This window comes from Mauremys mutica, chromosome 1, assembly GCF_020497125.1.
Source record: "Mauremys mutica isolate MM-2020 ecotype Southern chromosome 1, ASM2049712v1, whole genome shotgun sequence".
Taxonomy (NCBI): Eukaryota; Metazoa; Chordata; order Testudines; family Geoemydidae; genus Mauremys; species Mauremys mutica.
In genome coordinates, this window is record NC_059072.1 from 212,783,615 (window position 1) to 212,806,582 (window position 22,968).

At 44.2% G+C, this 22,968-nt stretch overlaps 1 protein-coding gene across 2 annotated transcripts in view; it reads right to left on the reverse strand.

Annotated features, from left to right (window-relative positions):
• The window catches only part of TSPAN7 (tetraspanin 7), a 219,345-nt gene that overhangs the window by 164,363 nt on the left and 32,014 nt on the right, over positions 1-22,968 (reverse strand). The window contains exon 1 of one of the 2 annotated variants that reach the window (XM_045027737.1): positions 22,647-22,929. The exons of the other annotated variant lie outside the window; for it this stretch is intronic. Within the exon in view, the coding sequence (XP_044883672.1) occupies positions 22,647-22,727 (81 nt within the window). The 5' untranslated portion in view covers positions 22,728-22,929. Of the gene's footprint in view, positions 1-22,646; positions 22,930-22,968 lie in introns of those variants that run through there. 2 annotated transcript variants of the gene reach the window in all.

Consider the following 22,968-nt stretch of genomic DNA (forward strand, 5'->3'; position numbering starts at 1 on the left):
GGCTACACTACAACCCAATACCATTGTGCTGCATCTATGGGCAACAGGAACATTTATCTGTGCTTACCTGAAAGTTTTCTTTCTTCATGTAATACGGTCCACAAGCATGAAGTGGGGAACCACCTCTCACAAAACTGGGCAACATCTCTGCCTTCCCACCTTTTCCACTGCTCCCCAGGACCAAACAAAGATAGAGAGGAGAGAATGCCAGTAATAAAGGTTTATGCCTTTGCAGATGAAAAAGCTATGGCTCGGAGACCTGATTAACTTAGCACTGGACCTTTTAAGATCTCTACCTCACAGATGTGGCCTGCTATTACAAAAAAGAATCTTCCATCCACGGCCAGACAGGTCCAAAATAGATGCTTGGATGAAGCAATTATTGGTATCATGGATCCTAGGAAGAAGTCAACAAGTAGAACATACCCTGCTGGCTGCTGCAAACTTCATAGCTTAACTACTAGGTGAAGTCAGCGAACCATAGCCTTGAGTTCTGCTCTCTTGCAAGTCTATAAGATCGTACAAGCAAAAAGGTCAAATCTCTGGAGTCTAACATTTTCAGCGTATATACACTAAAAGAAAGTTTTGTACAAATCTCAACATTAAATCCTTCCTCTGGAAATCACTTAATTTAATCTAAACTCTTATTCCAATCATTTATTTTTAATGCCACAAGGTCACAGAACACAACCATGGAATCTCGTTCTGCTCCTTACAGCACTACCCAGATTGAACCTGTACAGGCAGGGTCATTATACTTCCTATCCATTAGAGTAGACTTCCTGCAAGCAACTCTCTCCAGTCAGAGGAGTTTCTGAGGCTGGTAGCTTTCTTGGATGAGACCCCCTATTGTATTTTTAATTTAGCCAAATGGTCTTCACAACGGTCAGAGTACTCATTCCCCAAAGTAAATTCAAGAAATATTCTCCCTTGTGACAAGCACGAGAGTATATTCCTTAGGAGCACTGATGGACTCAGGGGAGAGCTTTTGTAATGAGGTCAACTAGGCAGCCACATGGCCATCAGTATATAAATTCACCAGATTCTATATACTGGCCATCCAGTCTTTAGCCAATGCCATTTTCTCTCTCTCTCTCTCTCTTTTTTTTTTTTGGAAGGGGGAGGGGGGCAGAAGCTTTCTCCACGCCTTGATGCCCAGGGGAAAATGGAGGATATATTAAACATACCTCATTTTAGTTGCCCATATTTAAGGAGGATTTGCTTCCTGCCCAAGAAGCACACTGCTATGAAAATCCTTTTGTAATGGATCTCTGGACCTTAGCATGACGAAGAACAGGAAAGTTTACCGTTGCTTATTTGAAAGTTTCCTGACTTTGAGTAATAAGGTCCACGGATCTGGCCTCCTAAAGACAAACAGATCATCGAATTTTCTTGGCTATGGGAGCGATCTCAACTGTCTGAACTTCAAGAGGCAGGCATTTCCCTGCTACCAGTGACTGACAAGCCTGGGTCTGTCCCCAAGCTGCAAGCAGGCGGACGTAACCATTGTAGCAAATCTGTGGACCTCAGTACAAAGAGGAATTACGGACCCCAATTTGCACAGAGTAGATGCAACCAAACTCTGTGCCTGGAAGCCTCCTTCCAGAAGCAGCATTTATTACACCTCCCACTTGCCCCACCCCACCCCACCTCCAAAGCTTGGATTACATTATACAACAGTTGAAATATAAACTTTATTTCAACTAGTTCAGCAAGTTCAATAAGATCCCCATCAATCAAACTCCATCAAGACAGATGGCATAGCTAATAGTGGTGAAAGCAGGGGACTTGAAAGACAAACTTGACTCCTGTTCCAAGCTCTGTCACTGACTTGTTCTGTGGCATTGGGCACCTTATTTAACCCCTCTGCCATGTTTTCCTCTGCTGTAAAACGAGGATAGTATTTGATTATCTCACCAGGCTGATTTGGGAATTAATGTTGGCTGAGTAGTATGAATTCAACACTACTTTATAGTGCAGAATGCTGGGGAATGAGAAAGTATGACATGTCCAAACAACCTGCCTCAGAAAAATCCTCCGTATCTATTGGCCCAGAACAATCTCAAATCAAACTCTATTGACACAGTGCAGCCAAGAGCATCTGAGCACCATCACTGTCCAGAGGCGGTGGAGATGGATCGGTCATGTGCTTTGGATGGAAACTGATTCCATCACCAGAGTAGCAATAGGATGGACACCTGAAGGAAAGCGTAAACGAAGCCGCCCAAAAACAACATAACGAAGAGCTATGGAAACCAAGCTGAAAAACCTGGGACACCGCTGAGGAACCACTGAAAGACTTGCCAGAAATAGACAGAAGTGGAGGAGCTCCAGCACTGCCCTAAACACCAGAGGCATAATAGGAACATGATGATGATGATGAGTAGTATGAAGATTAAGTACTTTGCTCCTTCAGTACACAATGCTACTTAAAGAACAAAATGATTAAACAGAAAAAGAGTTCTGTTTGATACTCAATGTCATTTGGTAAAGCTTTCACCCACATGCACAGTAGCGTCCTACCTCCAGCCTCCCCAGCTGAGTTAATCTCAGAATGTTCACTCCACCATGTGCTCACATTAAAAATCTTGGCTGATCATAATATTCAGCATTTATTCACTCCCCTGTTGAGTCATACAGGTGCTATCACAGTGCCTCATCAGAGAGCTATAGACTGTAAGCATTTCCACGCTGATGTTTCTGATTTGAAGTTTCATTTAGTCTGAATCAGATACTTTTCTAAAAGTGTGACATTATCTTAAAAGTGATTTTACTTTTTTCAGGGTCTATTTAAGCTGAAGCGGAACTGCCACTCTAGAAAACTGCACATCTTCTTGCAGAACGACACCATGCTGTGAATCAGGAGACTTAGGTGCAGCCAAAAACAATATATAGGCAGGGGACAGAAGTTAATATCCTTCTCAGCCTCCATAGGGGAAGAATAAACTATTTCAACCATGCTGAAACATTCAACATAAGTAGTATAGCCTGATGACTAGAGCAGGGAACTGGGAATCAAGGCTCTCAATCCCCTTTTTAACTGCCACTAACTATTGTGAGTCCATATGCAAATCACAACCTTCCTGATTCAATTTACCATGAGTTAAGCATATGAGTAACTAAACATTTGGCATGTGAAAAAGAATCTTGATACAACAAGACTCAGAGTATATGGTGGGGCAATGTTCATTAAGGGGCATGATTTCTAAAACTCACTAAAACACTGCAGATTAATTGGTCCATGTCTTGCTGCTGTGCACTAAAGGTTCCCTAGTGCACATTAAAGTAGTGCTGTCTGAAGGAGCACTACATTAAAGCACACTCGGGAATCTTTAGTGCAAACCTGCAGGGTCACCACAGACCAATTACTGTGCAGGACTTTAGTGCACTGTAGAAATCACTCCCACATACATCACAGTAGCCCAGTGTGTAGACCAGTGGTTCCCAAACTTGTTCCACCGCTTGCGCAGGGAAAGCCCCTGGCGGGCCGGGCCGGTTTGTTTACCTGCCCCATCCGCAGGTTCAGCCGATCGCGGCTCCCAGTGGCCGCGGTTCGCTGTTCCAGGCCAATGGGAGCTGCTGGAAGCGGCAGCCAGTATGTCCCTCGGCCCATGCTACTTCCAGCAGCTCCCATTGGCCTGGAGCAGCAAACCGCAGCCACTGGGAGCCACGATCAACCGAACCTGTGGACGCGACAGGTACACAAACCGGCCCGGCCCGCCAGGGGCTTTCCCTGCGCAAGCGGCGGAACAAGTTTGGAAACCACTAGTGTAGACAAACTCTCCGTAAATTAAGAAATACTAATAATGTTAAAAATAAAAAGAAACTTACACTTCAGTGTCACTGCTTTAACCAATACTAAATTCTTCTAATGCAACAAAACACCCACCCTTCTCATATTTTAAGAGCATCGCCCTCTTCTCCCCACACTTTCTACAAACATTCCCTAAGATGACTAAATGAAAATACAATTTGTTGCCACTAAGTGTATGATTTAGACTTCTGAACATAGAGGACAATTAATTCTTACCAGACAATTATTTATAATTACAGATTTATTTATACTAAAAGTCATCAGAAGTACTGAAGTGCAAAAGTGAAAGTTTCAGCAATGTCAGCCTGTTTTGTACCTGATATGGTATTTTCTGTTTTTATTACATGTGTAGTCTAATATACTTTATGAAATCTACACTGTAAAACATGCATGTTGTGCATTGCGGTTCGGTTACAAGAATTCCAACAGATATGTTATTTTCTAACTTTGGAAGGCTTATTCTCTGCATCCTTTACATGCCATTAACAAAATTTTCACATATAATATAGCTTCTTTTTATATTGTTTTAATAGGCTCAGTAACACAAGTAGGATATACAACGAATGATTGTTGGAGAGATCACCTGCATATTTTCTGGGACTAGCTCTCACCTTTAGCAACATTTTTCAATGACTTCAGATGCAGTGGTCACTAAGTGGCAGCAAGGGATTTCAATTGAGTCCATTTAGTTGCATCTTTAAACATTGGCACGGGAGGGTCAAATAGCATTTAAGATCCTTAAACAGAGTCCTCATCATCTGTTTCCCCTACCCTGGCTACTACTGCCCCCACATAGCAAGTTATGGTTACCATAACTTAAACCTATTACTCGTCTATAAAATATTGGTCAACAATTGGGGCATAGTAAGTAAAGCTCTGCTGTCCTTTAGTCATACACTAAAGATAATGACATTTCTTTACCCCTGCACTCAAAACTTAACTGCATTTTTAACCCAAACAAGCCAAAATTGATCATTTTTGGCAAAGTAGGTGTGTCTATGCAAATAAGGTCTGCTCATGAAGTCTTTTCCTCCAATTCACCAACAGATGTCAGGAGAAAGTTCATTCAGACCACTGGCATACATCCGTATACCTTGGAGACTACCAAATCTTGAAATAAAGATCAAAGTTGTTTCCTAGAATAATATATTCTAGAAATGTCTAAAAATATAGCTAACACAGTTACTTAGTTAATTTAGTCATTTAACTTAAAAAAGGCCTCGCAACTTTCATGCCAGGGCTTCAGCCCACTGTGTTTTTCTTTTCTTTTTTTTACTGAGTATAACTTATACAATGGAATACCTCTAAATGTAAAGGGCATTTACCAGGAACCACTATAATTGGGAAGAATTTTAAAATTCAGCATTAAATCTTTACTCTTCTGCACACTTTCAAGCCATTAACAATATTAAAATACTGGCTATGTCAACAGTGGAAATTAGGCATTGTTGACCTGTTTTTCTCACTGTTGTATCACCGTTTCAACATTAGATCAGTTGTGCACCCAAACTTGAGCCTCTGCAGCAATAAAATTTACTTTCTGAAAGCACATTTGCTCCGTATTACGTGTCTATAAAATATTGGTGAACAAAATGGGTATAATATGAAATTACATCTTAAGAAGGATAAACCATCTGAGACTGATGATGAAGATATGTGGGTAGACCAATCCTTCCCCATCTGAAACTGCTGAATACCTGAAAACATTCATTCTGTTCTTCCTGTGCTGCTCCTGTTGGCTGTCAGGCAGACATACCAAAATACAGTCTAATCTAGTTTCCTCATACTTTTCCTCACAAGTTGTGAATTCAAATATCATAATGTGGGTTTGGTTTTTTGCAATCTTCAGATTTAATTTAAACAAAGAGTACATTTGTCCTGCATACCACAGAATACCCATTTTTTCCCTTTGCTCCACTTTCTTCTCACCACACAAAATAAAGTCTGTTGAGCTCGCCTATTGACTTACAGAAGCTGGACATATTTTATTTTTATTTTAAATCTACAATGAAGATGATTCTAACTGAAGCTTCACTTCCTTGGCTAAGTAACTTCCAAGGGATGTAGGATTGTTTGTCACATTCAATATATAATTTTGGGGGTTCTTCATTGGCATTTAAATTCCTTATTTACTTTTATAGGAAGAAAACAGTGACTTACACTTAATAATGTTAGCTTCTAAATGGCCCTAATTAGGCGCTGAACGTTTGCAATTCACTTTAGTGGCACCTAACAAGAAGGTTAAGTTCCACGTTGTTTCCAGCCAAACAATAGCAGAAAAAGTTTTCTATTCTTTTTCATTATGACTGTTTATCTTCTTGTTTCACTGATAATATTTGACATTTTGGCTTTGTTTGATTTTTGTTGTTTAGAAAACATTCAGACTTGACAGAATATTATGGAATGCAGAAAGTGTGGAATATCCCTCTGAAATTGCAAGAGCTGAATTTTTTTCTCTGCATCTGAAATTTATTTTTATCCTCGATGTTAAAGTAGTTTTTCAGACTGGGCTGTGTGTGTTTCAATAACGTATTTATAATGTCCTTCACATAAACTCTCCCTTCCTGACACTGCAACCCCAAGGCCTTTTCTAGACTAAGATTTGGAAGGTGTTAGCTAATGCACGTTATCCATCCATGCAACTTAGTGTAGAGAAGGTCTGGGACAGGGCCATATAGGACAGGTCATATAGAACAGGGAGAATGTGCAATGGGATATTACAAAGTGGGCAAGGATTGCTAAAAAACTATCAAACAGCACTCCACCTACTCAAGAAATTTTCAATTGCTTATCAATTTCATTTTGACTATATTCCAACAAACCCAGCAAAGTTTCTAGTCCCCAAGAGGACTACATCCATACCAGGTTTCTGACTTCTTCAGTTTTTGATGTAGCCCTATATTCACAAGTTTGTTTAAAATTCCCTCCTGCCCTCTCTATTTATGTATCTACACAGGGAAGAGCACTCTTTCACTCTCCTGTAGCCCAAAAAGGGCTTCTCTAAGCTTCAAGGTTGTTTTCAGGCTAGGGTGACCAGATGACCCGATTTTATAAGGATGGTCCCGATTTTTGGGTCTTCTCCTTATATAGGCTCCTATTACTCCCCACTCCCTGTCCTGCTTTTTCAAATTTGCTGTCTGGTCACCTTATTTCAGGCAGAGATCAAGTATGGAAAACTCTGCCCCAACCCTAACATTCTTGAAAACTATCAGTGCATGAAACTGAAGCATTAAATGGAAACTTCTGAAACTCTAACTCTAGTGAGTGACAGGTACTTGCTATAAGAAGGATATCTAGTGTGCTAAAGGGATACTCTAGCCCATCTCTCTCGGTGAGCAATTGTATGTATACCCTCCTGGAGGAGTTGCGTACAATTTTTTACCCCCATACTGTTATTTGTACTGTGGTAGCGCCCAGAAGCCCCAGTCGGGAACAGGTGCCTGAACTTTCTTTTGCACACAGTCCCAAGACATGGGCTTACATAGGCCCCCCTTTTATATGCACAGCAGTGTTTAAGAACTATGTGACTGTGAAGTCAGCACAGAACCAACCACTTTCCAGCTTTAGGCAGAGGTAGTTTCCCTATTTTTTATATTGACAGCATTCCTCTCTCTCTTTCTCCCTCAGCTCCAGTACAAATGCATACATGCACCCCCACCCCACCCCATCCTTTCCATTAGCTCCATCATGGCTTCTTTGGACAGCTTCCCAAGATTCATTTCCTGATTAAGCCCATCACCTCGCTATTCAGATGCTCGCTCTCCAGCAATGGGTGTGTTCCACTCTCTCATTTATAGAAGCTTAAAATCCCGTTTTTGTTGGCCAGTGACTTTTTCAACCCAATCTAGAACCAAACGCATACACTGTGTAGAGTCAAAACTCATCACCCCTTCCCTGGGGTTTAGCTTTACTAACAGCAGCAAAGTTCAACTCACACCCACGCTTGGCTTCTCCTAGGGATCTTTCCTCCAGACTGCTCAACCAACAATTTAGATGCTCTCTTCTAGAGAGAGACACCCACACCTCCTTTACATCTCTGTGGAGTAACAAGCCACCAGCCTCATCAGGTCAGCAGAACACATTTTAGCCCTTTCCCTGTATGAGCAATACCTGCTCAATACAAACCAAAACAGATGGATTAATTATTTCTTCAATTATTACAATTCAGTCCAGCAATTCAGGGTTTTTTAGGATTTAAAATTTGTTCCAAAAAACTACAAGACAGAGCATTTGAAAAACCTCTTGCAGAACACTAAAAGGAGATTACAGCAAAATTCACATTAACAGCATCATCTGTATTTTTTTTTATTGTAGCTTCTATAAACCTTCTACTTTATTCCCAGAACTCAAAAAATAGCTCCGCTATGAAATAACTGTAATCTGGTAAATCACGAATATGCTATGCTTCCTACTTTGCCTCTGAATTTGCTATAAGATAAATGTAAGTGCTTTCTTCCCATAGCCCCAAAATTCTCATGAAAGCATCCACTAACTGGTGCAAGAATCAGCCATCAACTCATCGCCATAAAATGCAAGGTTAAAAAGGAAGAAAGATCTACTCTGTAGAAGGATGTATAGGAGATTTCTTTAATCTTGTGAGGTGCTCACATAGTGTAGTAATGAGCACCTGTAATTAAATACAAATGTTCCTGCAATGTTGTCACTGACCCCTGACCACTTGTAGCCTCCTGTGTGGTCCTACAGGTTGGGTGTTCTCTTAAGGTTCCAGCAGTCAGGCCTGCCACCCACTAAAGACAATGGGAGTTTTGCCATTAACTTCAATTGATGCAGAACTGGGATCTTGGGCCCCAAGCCTTCAACGAATTCTGCATGGACAAACCTCTACGCTAACAAAGAACATCCCTGCATGATTGAGGGCATGGTTTGTACAACTGTACCTGCCTAACCAACCCTTCTACTTACTCACTACTCATTCATTTCAATGCAAAAATCCAGACACTAGAAGTCATGGGCATTTTTCAAAGTTAAAAAGACACAGAACCCATGATGGCAGCAGACAGACAGACATCCTTACCTACAGCAGAAGAAAAGACTTAACAGCATTAGGTAATCCAGTCACATGACCTGCGATCCTGCAAACATTTAGATGAAAGCAGTCTCACAGAGTTCAACAGGACTACTCATGTGCATAAGTGAAGGGTTAGGGCCACAGAGGCATTGCAAGAATTTATAATTCTCCAGAGAGAAGATTTCTTGGCACACACTGTTGAAGTTTTGTTGTTGTTGTTTTTGAATATAGTTTCACACAAGAGACTATGGAATAAAACCAAGAATTCTGTATATCTAAAATGTAATTATATCTTATGAGTACATTTGTATAAGCTTCTGAAGTTAGCCTTGGGGCTCAAAAGCTGATGGGTTCTTTCACCCTTCCCTCCATATTATTTATTCATGAAGTACTGTAACATTTCACAGGATAAAGGGAAGAGTCACAAAATGCAACTACCTTCCTCAGAAAAATGCTTTTAAATACATAGCTTTTCAACAGATTTATATACTAGTCTTAAGACAAATAATTAAAGGAGTTAGTCAATTGGGAAACACTTTATAGGCAACCAGTGAATTTTCATTTATTAAAAAAGTGGGAACCAGTTTCCAGTTTTAGGTGCTGAATAACATACACAAAATAAAGGCCTCAGCACATGCATCATTTTAAAGCTACTTCTCTCTCCATCCCCTGCTACTGAAGGTCAATGCAGTGCTATACTCTTGCAATTACCAGTACCTTCTCCTTGTACCACTGAAGGGTTCTGGACCTTGGAGTATGAGGATATTAATAAAGCCGTTTTACCCACATTCCATTTTTCCCCCCAAGAGATTTTAAAAAATTGGCTCTTTAGAGTGGGAACGGGGGTTGACTAGGAGTTAGCATCTAAAATTGTTCATGTTTGTCTGTCTTTAAGTTTTACTGATAACCTTTAAGCCCTATATAAAAAAGAATACTCTGCATTAAGTCTGACAATCTGTTTTTAATTTCACCCTGTTTTGCCTCCTATTTGCTTGCCAAACAATGCCTATGGCTTCCAAGTGGTCAGGAAAAATCTGGACTCAAGGAGTGGACTGTTTCCTTCTTGGAAGAGAACAAAGTAGATACAGACTTTTCTTTCCTAGACTTGTTTTTTTGTATTATTTACAGTATAAACAGAGCTCATTATTGCTTTGACAGGAATTAATGTTTAACTGTAAAAGCACCAGCTAAATGTACAACTGTGCTCCAGAAAGCAGCTGTGTTCAATCCTTCAGCAAACCAGCAGTCTCTTTCTCATCTATCCCAACTCCTGTACAACCAAAGGTCTCAAACTCTTCCCAAATACAAATTAACACCCTGTAAAAGCATGGGCCTGAGCTGTCACTCATTCACCCCTCTGCTCCATCTAACATCCATGCGTCACTCAAGAAAAGTCATCACTGTCAAACAGGTCCATGTAGCGTTGTCCAACTTCAGGAAGAGGGGAATTTGTCATTTAAAAAATAAGTGGGGAGTGGGATAAGTGGATGGGTTTCCATTCCATCTCTGAGGGAACAGGTGCAGTAAATACCCAATCAATTAGTAACCATAGTTAAATGACAAATAGAGACTACGTATTAGACTATTAACTCAGCCAATAAGTACCTTGGAACATTTCAAATTAGACTTACTTCTGTTATTATATTCATATTTTATCATGCTTATATAATCATTTTCAGAATTTGAATGGATGTCACTAGTGTGAAAGCTATTCAAAGGCAAATCTGTATCTACCCCATATTAGGCAAGTTAACCGATCTTCTGAGACCACTTCCCTGCCAAGGAAGAGAACCATAGGATCTCATGTAAGAAGGTACAACAGGGTAGAAAGAAAGTGAGCACCTGGCTTATGTCTGTAACATCTTCGTTATGTTTAAGTCAGTCTCCATGTTTTAGTTCAATAGTTTTTTAGTAATTAACTAAGGATATATTTGTTTGAAATAATGATAGTATTTGTTAAACAACACAGCTCTCTTAAATAACACCTTCATCTTTTCTATTAACACATTCCATCAAAGATGTTACGCTGGGATACTTCCCTTTTGCTAGAACGGTGGTCCCCAACCTTTTCCGGGTGGCGGGCACCAGACAACGAGCCACCAAGGACCGTGGCCAGCGGACAAGCATCCACTGAAATGCCGCCGAGAAGCAGCGGTGCCTCTTGACGTTGCCACTTCTCGGCGGCATTTCGGCAGCAGCGCCTCTTGATGACGCCGCTTTTCGGCGGCATTTCAGCGGATGCTTGTCCGCCGGCCACTACGTTGGCACACACAGATGCCCCTGCAGGCGCCATGGCACCCGAGGGCACCGTGTTGGGGACCCCTGTGCTAGAACTATAATTAAAATTTTGAGACCATACATTTAATAACAGCAGTATCAAGCAAAGTTGGATGAATACCACATAGTAATGAATTTAAAAAGCAAGATCTGGGGTTATGTTTTTAAACAACTAAACATTTAAAAATATTTATTTAATCAGTAGAATTCCCCCTAGGCTGCACTCACAAGAAAACACCATTATCTTTAATCTTTCATATATGTTAGCAACTATATGGACACTTTAAACCAGCCGTGAAAGTGTTCAAAGACAAAAACTGAGTTTGACGGCGGTGGGGATGTTTGTTTGGGTTTTGTTTTGTTTTTAGCTGTAATTCTTCAGAATTCAAATAACCAACTGAGGCTTTGTCTACACTGACAAGTTTCTGCGCAGTAAAGCCACTTTCTGCGGTGTAACTCCCAAGGCGTACACGCTGCCAAACCACTCAGTGCACAGAAACTGCACAGTTGCAGCGCTGTAAAAAACCCACCCCAATAAGAGGTGTACAGCTTTCTGCACCAGGAGTACAACACCGCGGTGCCAGTGTACACACCCTGGTAGATTACAGCACTGCGACTGGCCTCCGGGAGGTGTCCCAAAATGCTTGCTCTCGCCTCTCTGGTCATCAGTTTGAACTCTACTACCCTGCCGTCAGGTGACCAAATCGTGAGCCTTACTCCTTAAATTCCTAGGGAATTTTGAAAGTCCCCTTCCTGTTTGCCCGGTAACACATGCAGTGGTCTCAGCGCATCTTTCCAGGTGATCACGCCTGCTCCATGCACCAGGCGATCTCCCGCTTGGAACAATGACAAGCTGCTGGACCTCATCAGCATTTGGAGAGAGGAGGCTGTCCAATCCCAGCCGTGCTCCAGCTGTAGGAATTATGATACCTAAGGACAGATTTCAGGATGCATGACAGAAAAGGACCATGAGCAGGACACACTGCAGTGCAGGGTCAAAGTGAAGCAGCTGCGGAACGCCTACCACAAGGCACAGGAGGCAAACCACCTTTCCAGTGCTGCGCCCACGACCTGCCAGTTCTACAAAGAGCTGGACGCGATACTCGGTGGCTACCCCACCTCCACTGCAAAGGCCACTGTAGATACTTCGGTGGCTCGCGTGCCAGTTGAGAGTGAACTGAGCCAGGAGGAGGAAATCTTGGACGAGGATGTGGCGAGGGAGGGGGACTCAGAGGCAGAGGATGACTCGGAGGTCAGAGATGCATGCAGCCAAGAGCTCTTCTCTACTGGCACTAGAAAAGGTTCAGAAAAGGGCAACTAAAATGATTAGGGGTTTGGAGAGGGTCCCATATGAGGAAATATTAAAGAGGCTAGGACTCTTCAGCTTGGAAAAGAGGAGACTAGGGGGGGATATGATGGAGGTATATAAAATCATGAGTGATGTGGAGAAAGCGGATAAGGAAAAATTATTTACTTATTCCCATAATACAAGAACTAGGGGTCATCAAATTAAATTAATAGGCAGCAAGTTTAAAACAAATAAAAGGAATTTCTTCTTCACGCAGCGCACAGTCAACTTGTGGAACTCCTCTCCTGAGGAGGTTGTGAAGGCTAGGACTATAACAGCATTTACAAGGGAACTGGATAAATTCATGGTGGTTAAGTCCATAAATGGCTATTAGCCAGGATGGGTAAGGAATGGTGCTCCTAGCCTCTGTCTGTATGAGGATGGAGATGGATGGCAGGAGAGTGATCACTTGATCATTGCCTGTTAGGTTCACTCCCTCTGGGGCACCTGGCATTGGCCACTGTCGGTAGACAGGATACTGGGCTAGATGGACCTTTGGTCTGACCCAGTACAACCTTTCTTATGTTCTACACCGGAGGAGGCTAGCCAGCCACAGCTGTAGAAACTTGGCGACGTGCAAACAGGAGAGGAGGCCCCTGTTAAGTGGCTTTGATTTTGGGAATCGCTGAAGCAAGTTGTTGGGGGCAAGAGGGTTGCAGAAAACAGGCTTGTGTCTGTATGATGCACGTACCATCACATGTCTACTCTGAGCAGCAGAACAAGGTTTTGATTGACTCCCTCATTTCACGGGAATCTGCCTCAGAGATCTCCATGAAACTCTCATGGAGATACTGGGCAATCCACTGACGCAGGTTCTTTGGCAGAGCTGCTTTGTTTCTTGCCCCATTAAGGGTAACTTTCTTGTGCCACTCTGCTGTCACTGGGGGGGGGGAGAAGCAGGGGGGAGAGGGCGCATTGCTGCACACAGGCGAGCTGCATAAGAGCCAGGGCAGAAGCCACAGTCTTGGAGAAGACCCTCCTTTTATTCCCTGCTCACCCTCAGCAGCGAGATACCTTCCAGAATGAACACAGCCTGTGGAAAATGTGGGGTCAGCAATGATTATAAGCCCCACCACCCACAGTGCTGGCTCTCCCCAAGAGCCACATGCCCAGTGTACAGTACGGTCCTGGGACACTGATTTCCCCGGCCCCTGGGGCTACTCAACATTCTGGGGATCTTGTGGCTCATGTGTGCTTACCTGCGGTGAGCCAGTTAGTGACAGGTATGTGAACAGTGGTTGTGTTTTAAATCACCGAATCAGTGGTCTGTGTGTTGCAAACAATACTGCTTCTGTAAAATGTTACATTTTGGCTTCACAGATATGACCTTGGGAGCCCAGCCTCCCTCTTTGTTATCACCGGCTGAGCGGCTGCGCTGAATTAGAAAGCGGCCATGAAGAACTAAAGAGGACTTTCTGTGTGATGACATGATGCACTCTGCAGCTGAAAAACAAGAACTGAAGGAGTAGCAGGACAACAAGAAGAGGGACCAAAAGGAGAATGCAGTGCGCCAGAACAAAGCGACTCTTTAAAGTTTATGGAGCGCCAAGTGGACATGCTCCAGGTGCTACTAGCACTGAAAACCAAGCAGCTCCGCACCTGTCCTCCCCTGCAGCCGCAAAACCCTTTCCCATGTGCCCCTCAGACACCGCCAACACACTCTTATCAACATCCTGGCTCCAGTCTGTACTCACTGCATTCCACTCCTCCCCCACCACAGGCCAGCTCTGCGGACTCCCAGTACCCACTACACTCAACACCCGTCCCTCTGCAGTTTAGCCCTGCTGAAGTACAGTACCCGCTGCACTGTACTCCAAAGGAGAAGATTGGGTATGATCCCTGGACATATACAAATCTTTAACCGTCCCGGGACCCCACCTCCTCCTAGGACCCTCCCTTCCCCCATTCCCCTCAGTGATTATGTGTTTTTTTGTTTGTCTCTCTCCTCCAGTTGTTGTTTTTTAATAAAAGAATTGTTTTGGTTTGAAACAATCTTTATTCCATTAACTGAAAGCAAACAGAGCCCTGTGAGCAAAAGGAACTTTTCTTAAACCTTCATAGTCCATCGTCTGCACCAATCACAATCACCTCCTAGCATTACAAGCACTGCATTCTCGAGCATAGCAACAAATATTAGCAGCTTTCAAAATTGCAGCTTCAAATTGCTGCCTCAAGGCATCCCTGATCCTTATGGTTCCGCGCTGCACCCCTCTAATAGCTCAGGTCTCTGGCTGTTCATATTCACTGAGGCTCAGTGCCTGGAGGCTGGTCCAACTCTGAGTGAAGCTTTCACTCTACCCTTCACAAATATTATGGGGCGTACAGCACACAGCAATAAGCATAGGAATAATGTCATCAGCCAGATCTAGACTCCCATATAGGCAGCACCAACGGGCCTTTAAATGGCCAAAAGCACACTCAACAGTCATTTTACACTTGCTCAGTCTGTTGTTGAACCACTCCTTGCTGCTATCAAGGTTTCCCATGTATGGCTTCATAAGCCACAGCATTAAGGGGTAGGTAGGGTCCCCCCCGGATCACAATGGGCATTTCAACTTCCCTTACGGTGATCTTCTGGTCCAGGAAGAAAGTCCTGGCTTGCAGCTTCCTGAACAGGCCAGTGTTCTGAAAGATGCGTGCATCATGCACCTTTACAGAGCAGCCTGTGTTAATGTCTGTGAAACACCCACAGTGATCCATAAGCGCCTGGAGAACCATAGAGAAATACCCCTTCCGATTAACATACTTGGTGGCTAGGTGATCTGGTGCCAGAATTGGAATATGCATGCCATCTATTGCTTTCCCTCCGTAGTAAGGGAAGCCCATTTGTGCAAAGCCATTCGCAATGTCACGCACGTTGTTCAGAGTCATGGTCTTTCAGAGCAGGATACGATTAATGGCCCTGCACACTTCCATCAAGATGAGTCCACCGGTCGACTTTCCTACTCTGAACTGGTTAGCAACTGATCAGTAGCAATCTGGAGTAGCCATCTTCCACAGTGCAATTGCCTTGCACTTCTCTAGTGACAAGGCAGTTCTCATTCTCATGTCCTTGCGCCACAGGGCTGGGGCAAGCTCATCACAGTCCCATGAATGTGGCTTTCCTCATCCGAAAACTCTGCAGCCACTACTTGTCATCCCAGACGTGCATGATGCTGTGATCCCACCACTCAATGCTTGTTTCCCGAGCCCAAAAGCACCATTCCACTGTGGTCAGCACCTTCGTGAATGCCACATTCAATCTCATGTCATAGCTACTACACGTGGCAAGATCAATGTCGAACTCCTCTTGCCTTTGGAATTTAAGGAATAACTCCACTACGTGTTAGAGGGAGAGAGCAGCATATTGGTCAACAGTGCGGGATCCATTCCTGCAGACTGAAGAGGCAGAGTGCGCAGTACACAAACCATTGAAAGATGGCACCAAATGTGGACTGAAGCACAGGTAGTGGTGAGCTGGAGCCGGTTTCCACTGGTTCACAAGAACCGGCTGTTAAAGGGGCGGGCGGGCAAACAACTCCGGCTAGGACCGTCCTGTCTCCGGCCCGCCTGAGCTCCCAGCTGGGGAGGCTCCCCCGGCCCCTCCCCCGCTTCTCCCCCCTCGCAGAGCTGCAGCGTGCCGAGCTGCCGGCGCCAGCGCTCTGGGCAGCTCTGCAGCTCCTGCCTCTTTGAGCGGCATGATAAGGAGGTGGGGCTGCGAGCACCAGCAGGCCGCACAGCATCCTTACACGCTGCCCTGAGCAGCATGGTAAGGGGGCCAGGCCGGGGCTGGGAGGAAGGGTTGGATAAGGGGCAGGGAGCGGTTGGAGGGGGCAGAGGTTCTGAGGGGGTGGTCAGGGGACGGGGGGGGGTTGGGTAGGCATGGGAGTTCTGGGGGTCTGTCAGGGTGGTGGTGGATGGGGTCGGGGCAGTCAGGGGACAGGGAGCGGGGTGAGTTGATGACTCCTTTCCAGAAAGGTGGCTAATGCAGCAGTTTTAAAAATATCCTTCAGGTAGTTTTAAAGAAAATAATTTAGAAAATGCTTTCACATAATTAAGATTCTAGTACTTTATGGTGGCTGTGTGTTAGCTGCATTAGCCACCTTTCTGAAGGCAGAACAAGGAGGGGACTTTGGCTCCAACCCTGCTCACTGCTTCTGCTAATTTCCATACTAGATGAAGCTACAAAACCACTCCCTTGCTCCATCCACTGACCTAATTTGCTAAGAAGCTTAGGGGATGCGCTCCTGCTTCATCTTATAGAAGCCTGTCTCCTCCTTCCCCTTACACCAAAGAGACTCAAACCTTTTCATAGCATGGCCCACATTTTAATACAGAGGATTGCTTGGTAAGCACCTACCCCTCCCATTCAAGATCATGTAACATTCCTGTGGCAACTAGAGCATTTGCCCACATGGAAAACTAACATGAGTAAAGTAATGTATTTTTAGCTGTCTTTTAATGCAATTTAGCAACTGGGAGTAAGGAGAAGCCAGCCAGCACCATGTGACCAGTTTAAGGACTTCTGCCCTAAACACAAGTGCAGCTATCTGCTCAATCATCATTCCTTAGACACACTGTTGTACTGTGATCCCTTAATGCTAGGGGTGGGGAGAAGGTTGATTTTTCAAGTAACCAAAATTTAAAAATCGGACCACTGCAAGTGCCGTTTCCTCATCTCAATTTTTGAAAGTGTAATAAAACCTGGTTTAGTTCTATGAATGGTAAATCTAAATGTTAATCTATTTGAAATATCTCATCCATTGAAGTTTGCTGCTCTTCCATTCAATGGTCCATATTTTAAACATACTTTTATGAGCACCTGGTTTGCAAGGATTTATTGCCTGTTTTACCGGTATTTTTTTTTCCAAAACAGGGCGTGCCTTCAAGCTTGGGGCCCCCCGGGATCCAAGATGCAAGAGTTTCCACTTTTCTGTAGTGTTCTTTTCAGAATCAAATGAGTTTGCTTGTTTCAAGTGTTAACTCAAGGGTCACTCATTTTGCACCTTTAAAATGTAATAAACTTTGAGCAAAAGACAAACCCCTTTCTTTCACAGCAAAGTAACCTGAACACAACCAATGCCCATTTTCTTAAGACTCCCTACCAAAAGACAAAGACAATAGAAAGACCTAGACCAGTAATTGTTTTATTTGGGTGATGCCCAAATGCACCGCAAAGCTTTTGGAATGTGATCATATTAGGAACATATATTTAAACATACAACAATTTAAGACACAAGTTAATAAATGGATACCTAGAGAATTCTCTCCTCTACAGAAAATCCATTTTGAATTCTAATCCAAAGCCTTTTAAACCAGAAAATATCTAATTTCTTTGCAATCTACTTGTACAGAAACATGAAAGGAGGAAAATAAAGGTGGATAATAGTACAGTATGGCTTTTTGCTGCTTTTTCTGAAACTGGTGCTTGCACTGTAGAATCCTGATTAGGAAAGATGTGGTTGCTGAATTTTTATTACAACTTCCCTTACATACTAAAACCAGTAACCCCAGGCATTCAAAATGTACTATAAGTAAGAATACATAAGCTTTTTAATCTCTGCTTTGGAAGTTTTCTTGCACATATTTACAGAAAAAGGGGATGGGGGAGGAAGCTATCAAAAAAGTCAACGTTATTAAATAAAACCGATTTGGAAATGAGTGGGCTAGATACAGTATGAAATCAGAGTAAAGAAACTCTCTTTATTAACACCCAGCAGCTCTGCTATTGTTAAGATAGCAGTCTCACTCAGTGTTTCTTCTAGAAACCCTGATTTTCAGGCACCTATCCCATCAATAAAGCTTGTTCTAGAATTAAATTTAGAAAAATAAATCACTCACAGTGGGAACACTTTGGATATTTGATGTCTTTAAAAAAGGAAATTCTATTAAAAGAACTTTTTGAATGTTGTACTTCATACGAGTATCAAAAAAAGCATATTGGTTTTAGCCAATTGGCTTCTGCCCTTTACCCCTCAATGTGTAACATCCCTGTCAGTCATCTGAAGGGTTCCTCAGCCATTTCCCCTTTTCTCCATTGCTCCCTTCTTCAAGGTTTACACTCAGGGGCGGCTCCAGGCCCCAGCACGCCAACCGCGTGCTTGGGGCGGCATGCCACGGGGGTGGCTCTGCCGGTCGCTGGGAGGGCGGCAGGCGGCTCCGGCGGACCTCCCGCAGGCATGCCTGCGGAGGGTCCGCTGCTCCCGCGGCTCCGGTGGACCCTCCGCAGGCATGCCTGCGGGAGGTCCACTGGAGCAGCGGGACCAGCGACCGGCAGAGCGCCCCCCGCGGCGTGCCGCCGTGCTTGGGGCGGCGAAATGGCTAGAGCCGCTCCTGTTTACACTGCAACCCCCATGTTCATAGCTACAATAGACCAGAGAGCTCCTCAAAAGCTAGATGAACTGACTGCAGTTGAGTGATGCAGGACTTTCCTCCTCATGAGTGCAGCATCCTGCCTCCCAGTCATCTGGAGGAGGCTTTTATTAAAATAAAAGTTTGCAAACCATTCATTCATAACATTGGCCTATTTGCTTGTGACAGTGAAATAAAAATCTCAGATATGCACTTTGGAAAAGTAGCTGTTTTTCGTATTTCTGATGTTTTCAGACCAGTGGATTGACACAGGGGCCAGTTCTCTAATCTACATGGGCCTCTATGCTGCTCCACTGGCATAAAGGGATGAAAATAGTACCCCAGGAAATACCCCAACATAAGACGGTTCCCTGGATGCACAAAGTTGTCCCAATGGCTCTATATTGCTCTATGCTGTTGAGCGGGAGGGAATATGGCCACAACACACTATCTTCTTGCTATTTTGACAATAGGCCAACTCTGCTCTAATTTATACCAGGAGCCAAACCAAACCCCAGCAATGCTGATGATATGGCTTAGTTTTTACCTCCCGTAGTTCTTAAGCCAAGTGAAGGGCAGACCAATGAAGAATCAGGTTCTGTGGTGGGTGCTCCGTCTCTTTAATAGACTGTCTGGGGTTTGTTTTCCCCTTTGAGATTCAGTTCTGCTCCAACTCAAGTTTTCTAGTCTTGTGTGAGCTGTGTGTGTGTAAGTGAATGTGATGCCAGGTAAGTTGGAAGAGTAGCAGATTTTGGTTTATTGTTGCAGTATTCTCTCTTTATTCTTTCTACCCTTCCCAAGAAACAAGGAAGAAGGGAAATAGGCAAATGCAAACTCTTGTGTAAATGTTGGAGACTGTCCAGTTTCTAATGCCTGGAAGAGCCAAATTAGTCAAACCTTGCTGGGGGCAGAGATGCTATTGGTTAGCAACCCGAAATCTAAGCACTTGTTTAGATGAGAGAAATTTGGTATAACTTCCCCTCCTCCCCCAGTGTAGACACACGGTAATGGTGCAAAATGGAGCTTAACAGCAGGACGTGTGCCAAAAAGATATTTACTGGGGGTAATTCACATAGCTGCATGGCTGCTGTTACACCCTTGCAATGAGTCTACTCTGTAGGTTTGCACCAATGTAGTTATATCTGGGTTTGGTTTGGTTTGTTTTTATTTTGGGCACTAATGTTGGTTTGTTGTTGTTGTTGTTGTTAAACTCCGACTTGCCTGGATCACTGTTTTTCTTTACAAGCTAACCCAGTTGCCTGGTCACTATCACAGGCTTGCAGATTTTTTTAAATGGGATTAGTGCTCATGAAATGTGCTGGCTCCACAGGCCTGCAGATTTAAGTTTTCTGTTTATCCAGAGCACATGGATAACAGAGACACAGTGGTTACCATTATAAAGGCAACATTTGATGTATTCACCATGGTTTTTGCAGTTATTCAGTAATTGTATAGGGGGAAAGGTACTCTCTTAGATCCTACTGTGTGATAATTGCTGGGAAGAACAACTTTTTCATTTGTGACAACAAACTTCATCTATTTGCCTGAGCCCTGGGGCAGGAGGAACTACTTGTAGGCATGAGAGAATAATTCAGTCTTACTGCCTATTTAAATCACCAGGCCCTTCGGTTGTGGGTGACACCAAAATTGCCAAACAATGTTAACAAAGGTGGTGGGTTTTTAACATGGACACTACCATAACAGTGGGTTAGCAGATTAAATTTGGGGGTGGGGGAGTCTTTTGAATGAAGCATATAAATTAATATAAGAAAAATGACATGCACTTTGAAAGAGCAATTTCTATTTAGAATATAGCAAGTGGAATGATGTAACATCTAGTTACTGTATGTCAAAGAGATTGCATATTACAGTTATTAAAATGGTAATACACAATAAGCTTTTATTAGTATGAAGTGACAAGCTTGTTTCAGCGTATTGTGTCAATGAAGCTCAGATTAAGATCTCTAATAGTACACAGTGGGGCCATTATATTGTATCATCACCATGTACCATTAAAGAAAGTCTTTAATCTGCAGATCATTGCCAGGATATGCTGCTCATGTCAGCGATCTGCTGAGTAAAAGATCAGGTTGACATGAAAATATCAACCCCCTGAGTATGTTTGAAAATCCAGGGCCCCCATTACTCAATCATTATAACTCATTAATGTGGGTCAAAGAATTAGTTGCGAGATTCTGAATTTGGTTATAAACACATGACAGATACCATGACACAGATAAAGTCAGAAAATATGCCACTGGCTTTTGTTAGGAATCTAGCCCGACCAAGTATCCACTATGTTTTTAATTTCAACAAATATTTTTAAATTACCAGTTTATTTTCACACAAGACACTGTTTTTTTCTGAGTAGCTGCAAGCTAAGCCAGAAACACAAACTTGAAGGAAAAAGATCAGAGAAAACCCACAGAGTAAAATCACAGAGAAATGCTTTTCTCTCCCCCACTTTATACACACTCCACAATGGAGGCATGGTGGCCAGCAACAACCAACAGGTTTGCAGTTCCTTGCCACCAATATCAGCACTGCAAATTATGCAATATCAGCACAAGAGATTCGCAATGGTCATAAAAATGAAAACATGGTTGTTGAAATGCCTTATCCCTGTGCCTAGCTGCACTGCTTCAACAGAGGGAGATTGGCTTCAGATAAGGTACAAACCATGGGGAAGTGCAGTAGCTTCACCTGACATGCACTGCTAAAAAACTCAAGTGTACGAATATGATTTATTCTCTACATGGCATAAGCTTTCTGTAACACAGAGATAACAACTCCTGTGAATGAGTGCAGCAATAAAGTTGATCATGCTAAATGCACACGGCACTTACCAAAAATCTGGTTTGAGGGATGGGCAATAGAGGGAAGATCGGTGAGCAGCCTCCAAAATACACTGAGGAGCAGCCAAAAAGGGCCTGACAGCTTTTTCACGGAAACCCGTAACGTGCTACTGACTTTAAAATAGCAAACAAAACCCAACCTTATAGCATTCCTATGTGCTCCTTCCCATGATATTTCATATTACCTTCCCCTTCACAAATGGGCTGTGCATACTTCAGAAGGGAGATGGAGAACCAACAGGGCTGTGGTTAAAGCATCCCATTCCCCCTGTACCGGTGCATCACACACCAAGCATCTCATGTATAAACACCAGGTTAGTCGGCAACAAGGGCCCCGCTAGTCAATGTCATGCTTTTGGCCCCAGGCTGCCATTCAGAAGCCCCTTTGGTAACAAGCAGGGATACCCAGCTCCCTTTGATCAGGGCAGCAGCTGGGTCCCCACCCCCCTGTGTATGTTTGGCAGACGGGGGGGGGGGTGAGGCTGTCATTAACGTGTGGCCAGCAGCCTGGGAGAGGCTACAGAAAGGCATAGGGCGACATTTCTAAGGGCAGTGGGAGCAAACTTCAAATCAGAGATGCAGCTTATTGCATGTCACTACCCCACCAGCGCAGCCTGCTGCCCTGAGACACAGGGACACCGAGAGAGGGAACCAGCAAGGCACAGAAAGACAGACACAAACAGACGCAGCAGCCCCAGTAACTCGCTCGCTCGCTGCATTTGCTTCCGTGGGTGGGGGTTTTTTTTAAGACCAAAAAAAAAAAATCTGGGACAAATCCGAATGTGCCCCCCACAGGCAAATCAATGACCCCCTAGGACGGGGAGCCGAGGGAGGCGCCGGGCACCTGGCAGGAGAAGAGCCCCCAGCAGGCACCCGGGCGTTTGCGCAGCAAACCCGAGCGGCAGCGGCAGCTGCGGCTGCAGATCCCCGCGCAACGCAGCCAAGAGACCCCCCTGCCCCTGGCGCGGGGGGCTCCCGCCCGCCCTGACTCACCCAGAAGACGAAGGAGTAGATGATGAGCAGGGTTTTCAGACACGTTATCACGGGTTTGGTCTCCATTCTCCTCGATGCCATACTACTGAGGACCCGGCTGCTGGGGACGGGGAGGGGGGGGCTCAGCGCTCGGCTCGCTCCAGCCTGCGGCTTATCCGCGCCGCCTGCCCCGCTCGCTCGCTCACTCGCGGCGCCGCCGCCCGCCCCGCCTCCTGCCCGAGCCCCGCATTGTGGAGTCACAGCAGCCCCGGGAGCGCGGCGCGCTGCCTGCCCGGCCCGGCCCAGCCCAGCCCAGCCCAGCCGGGAGCCGCACACGCGCCCC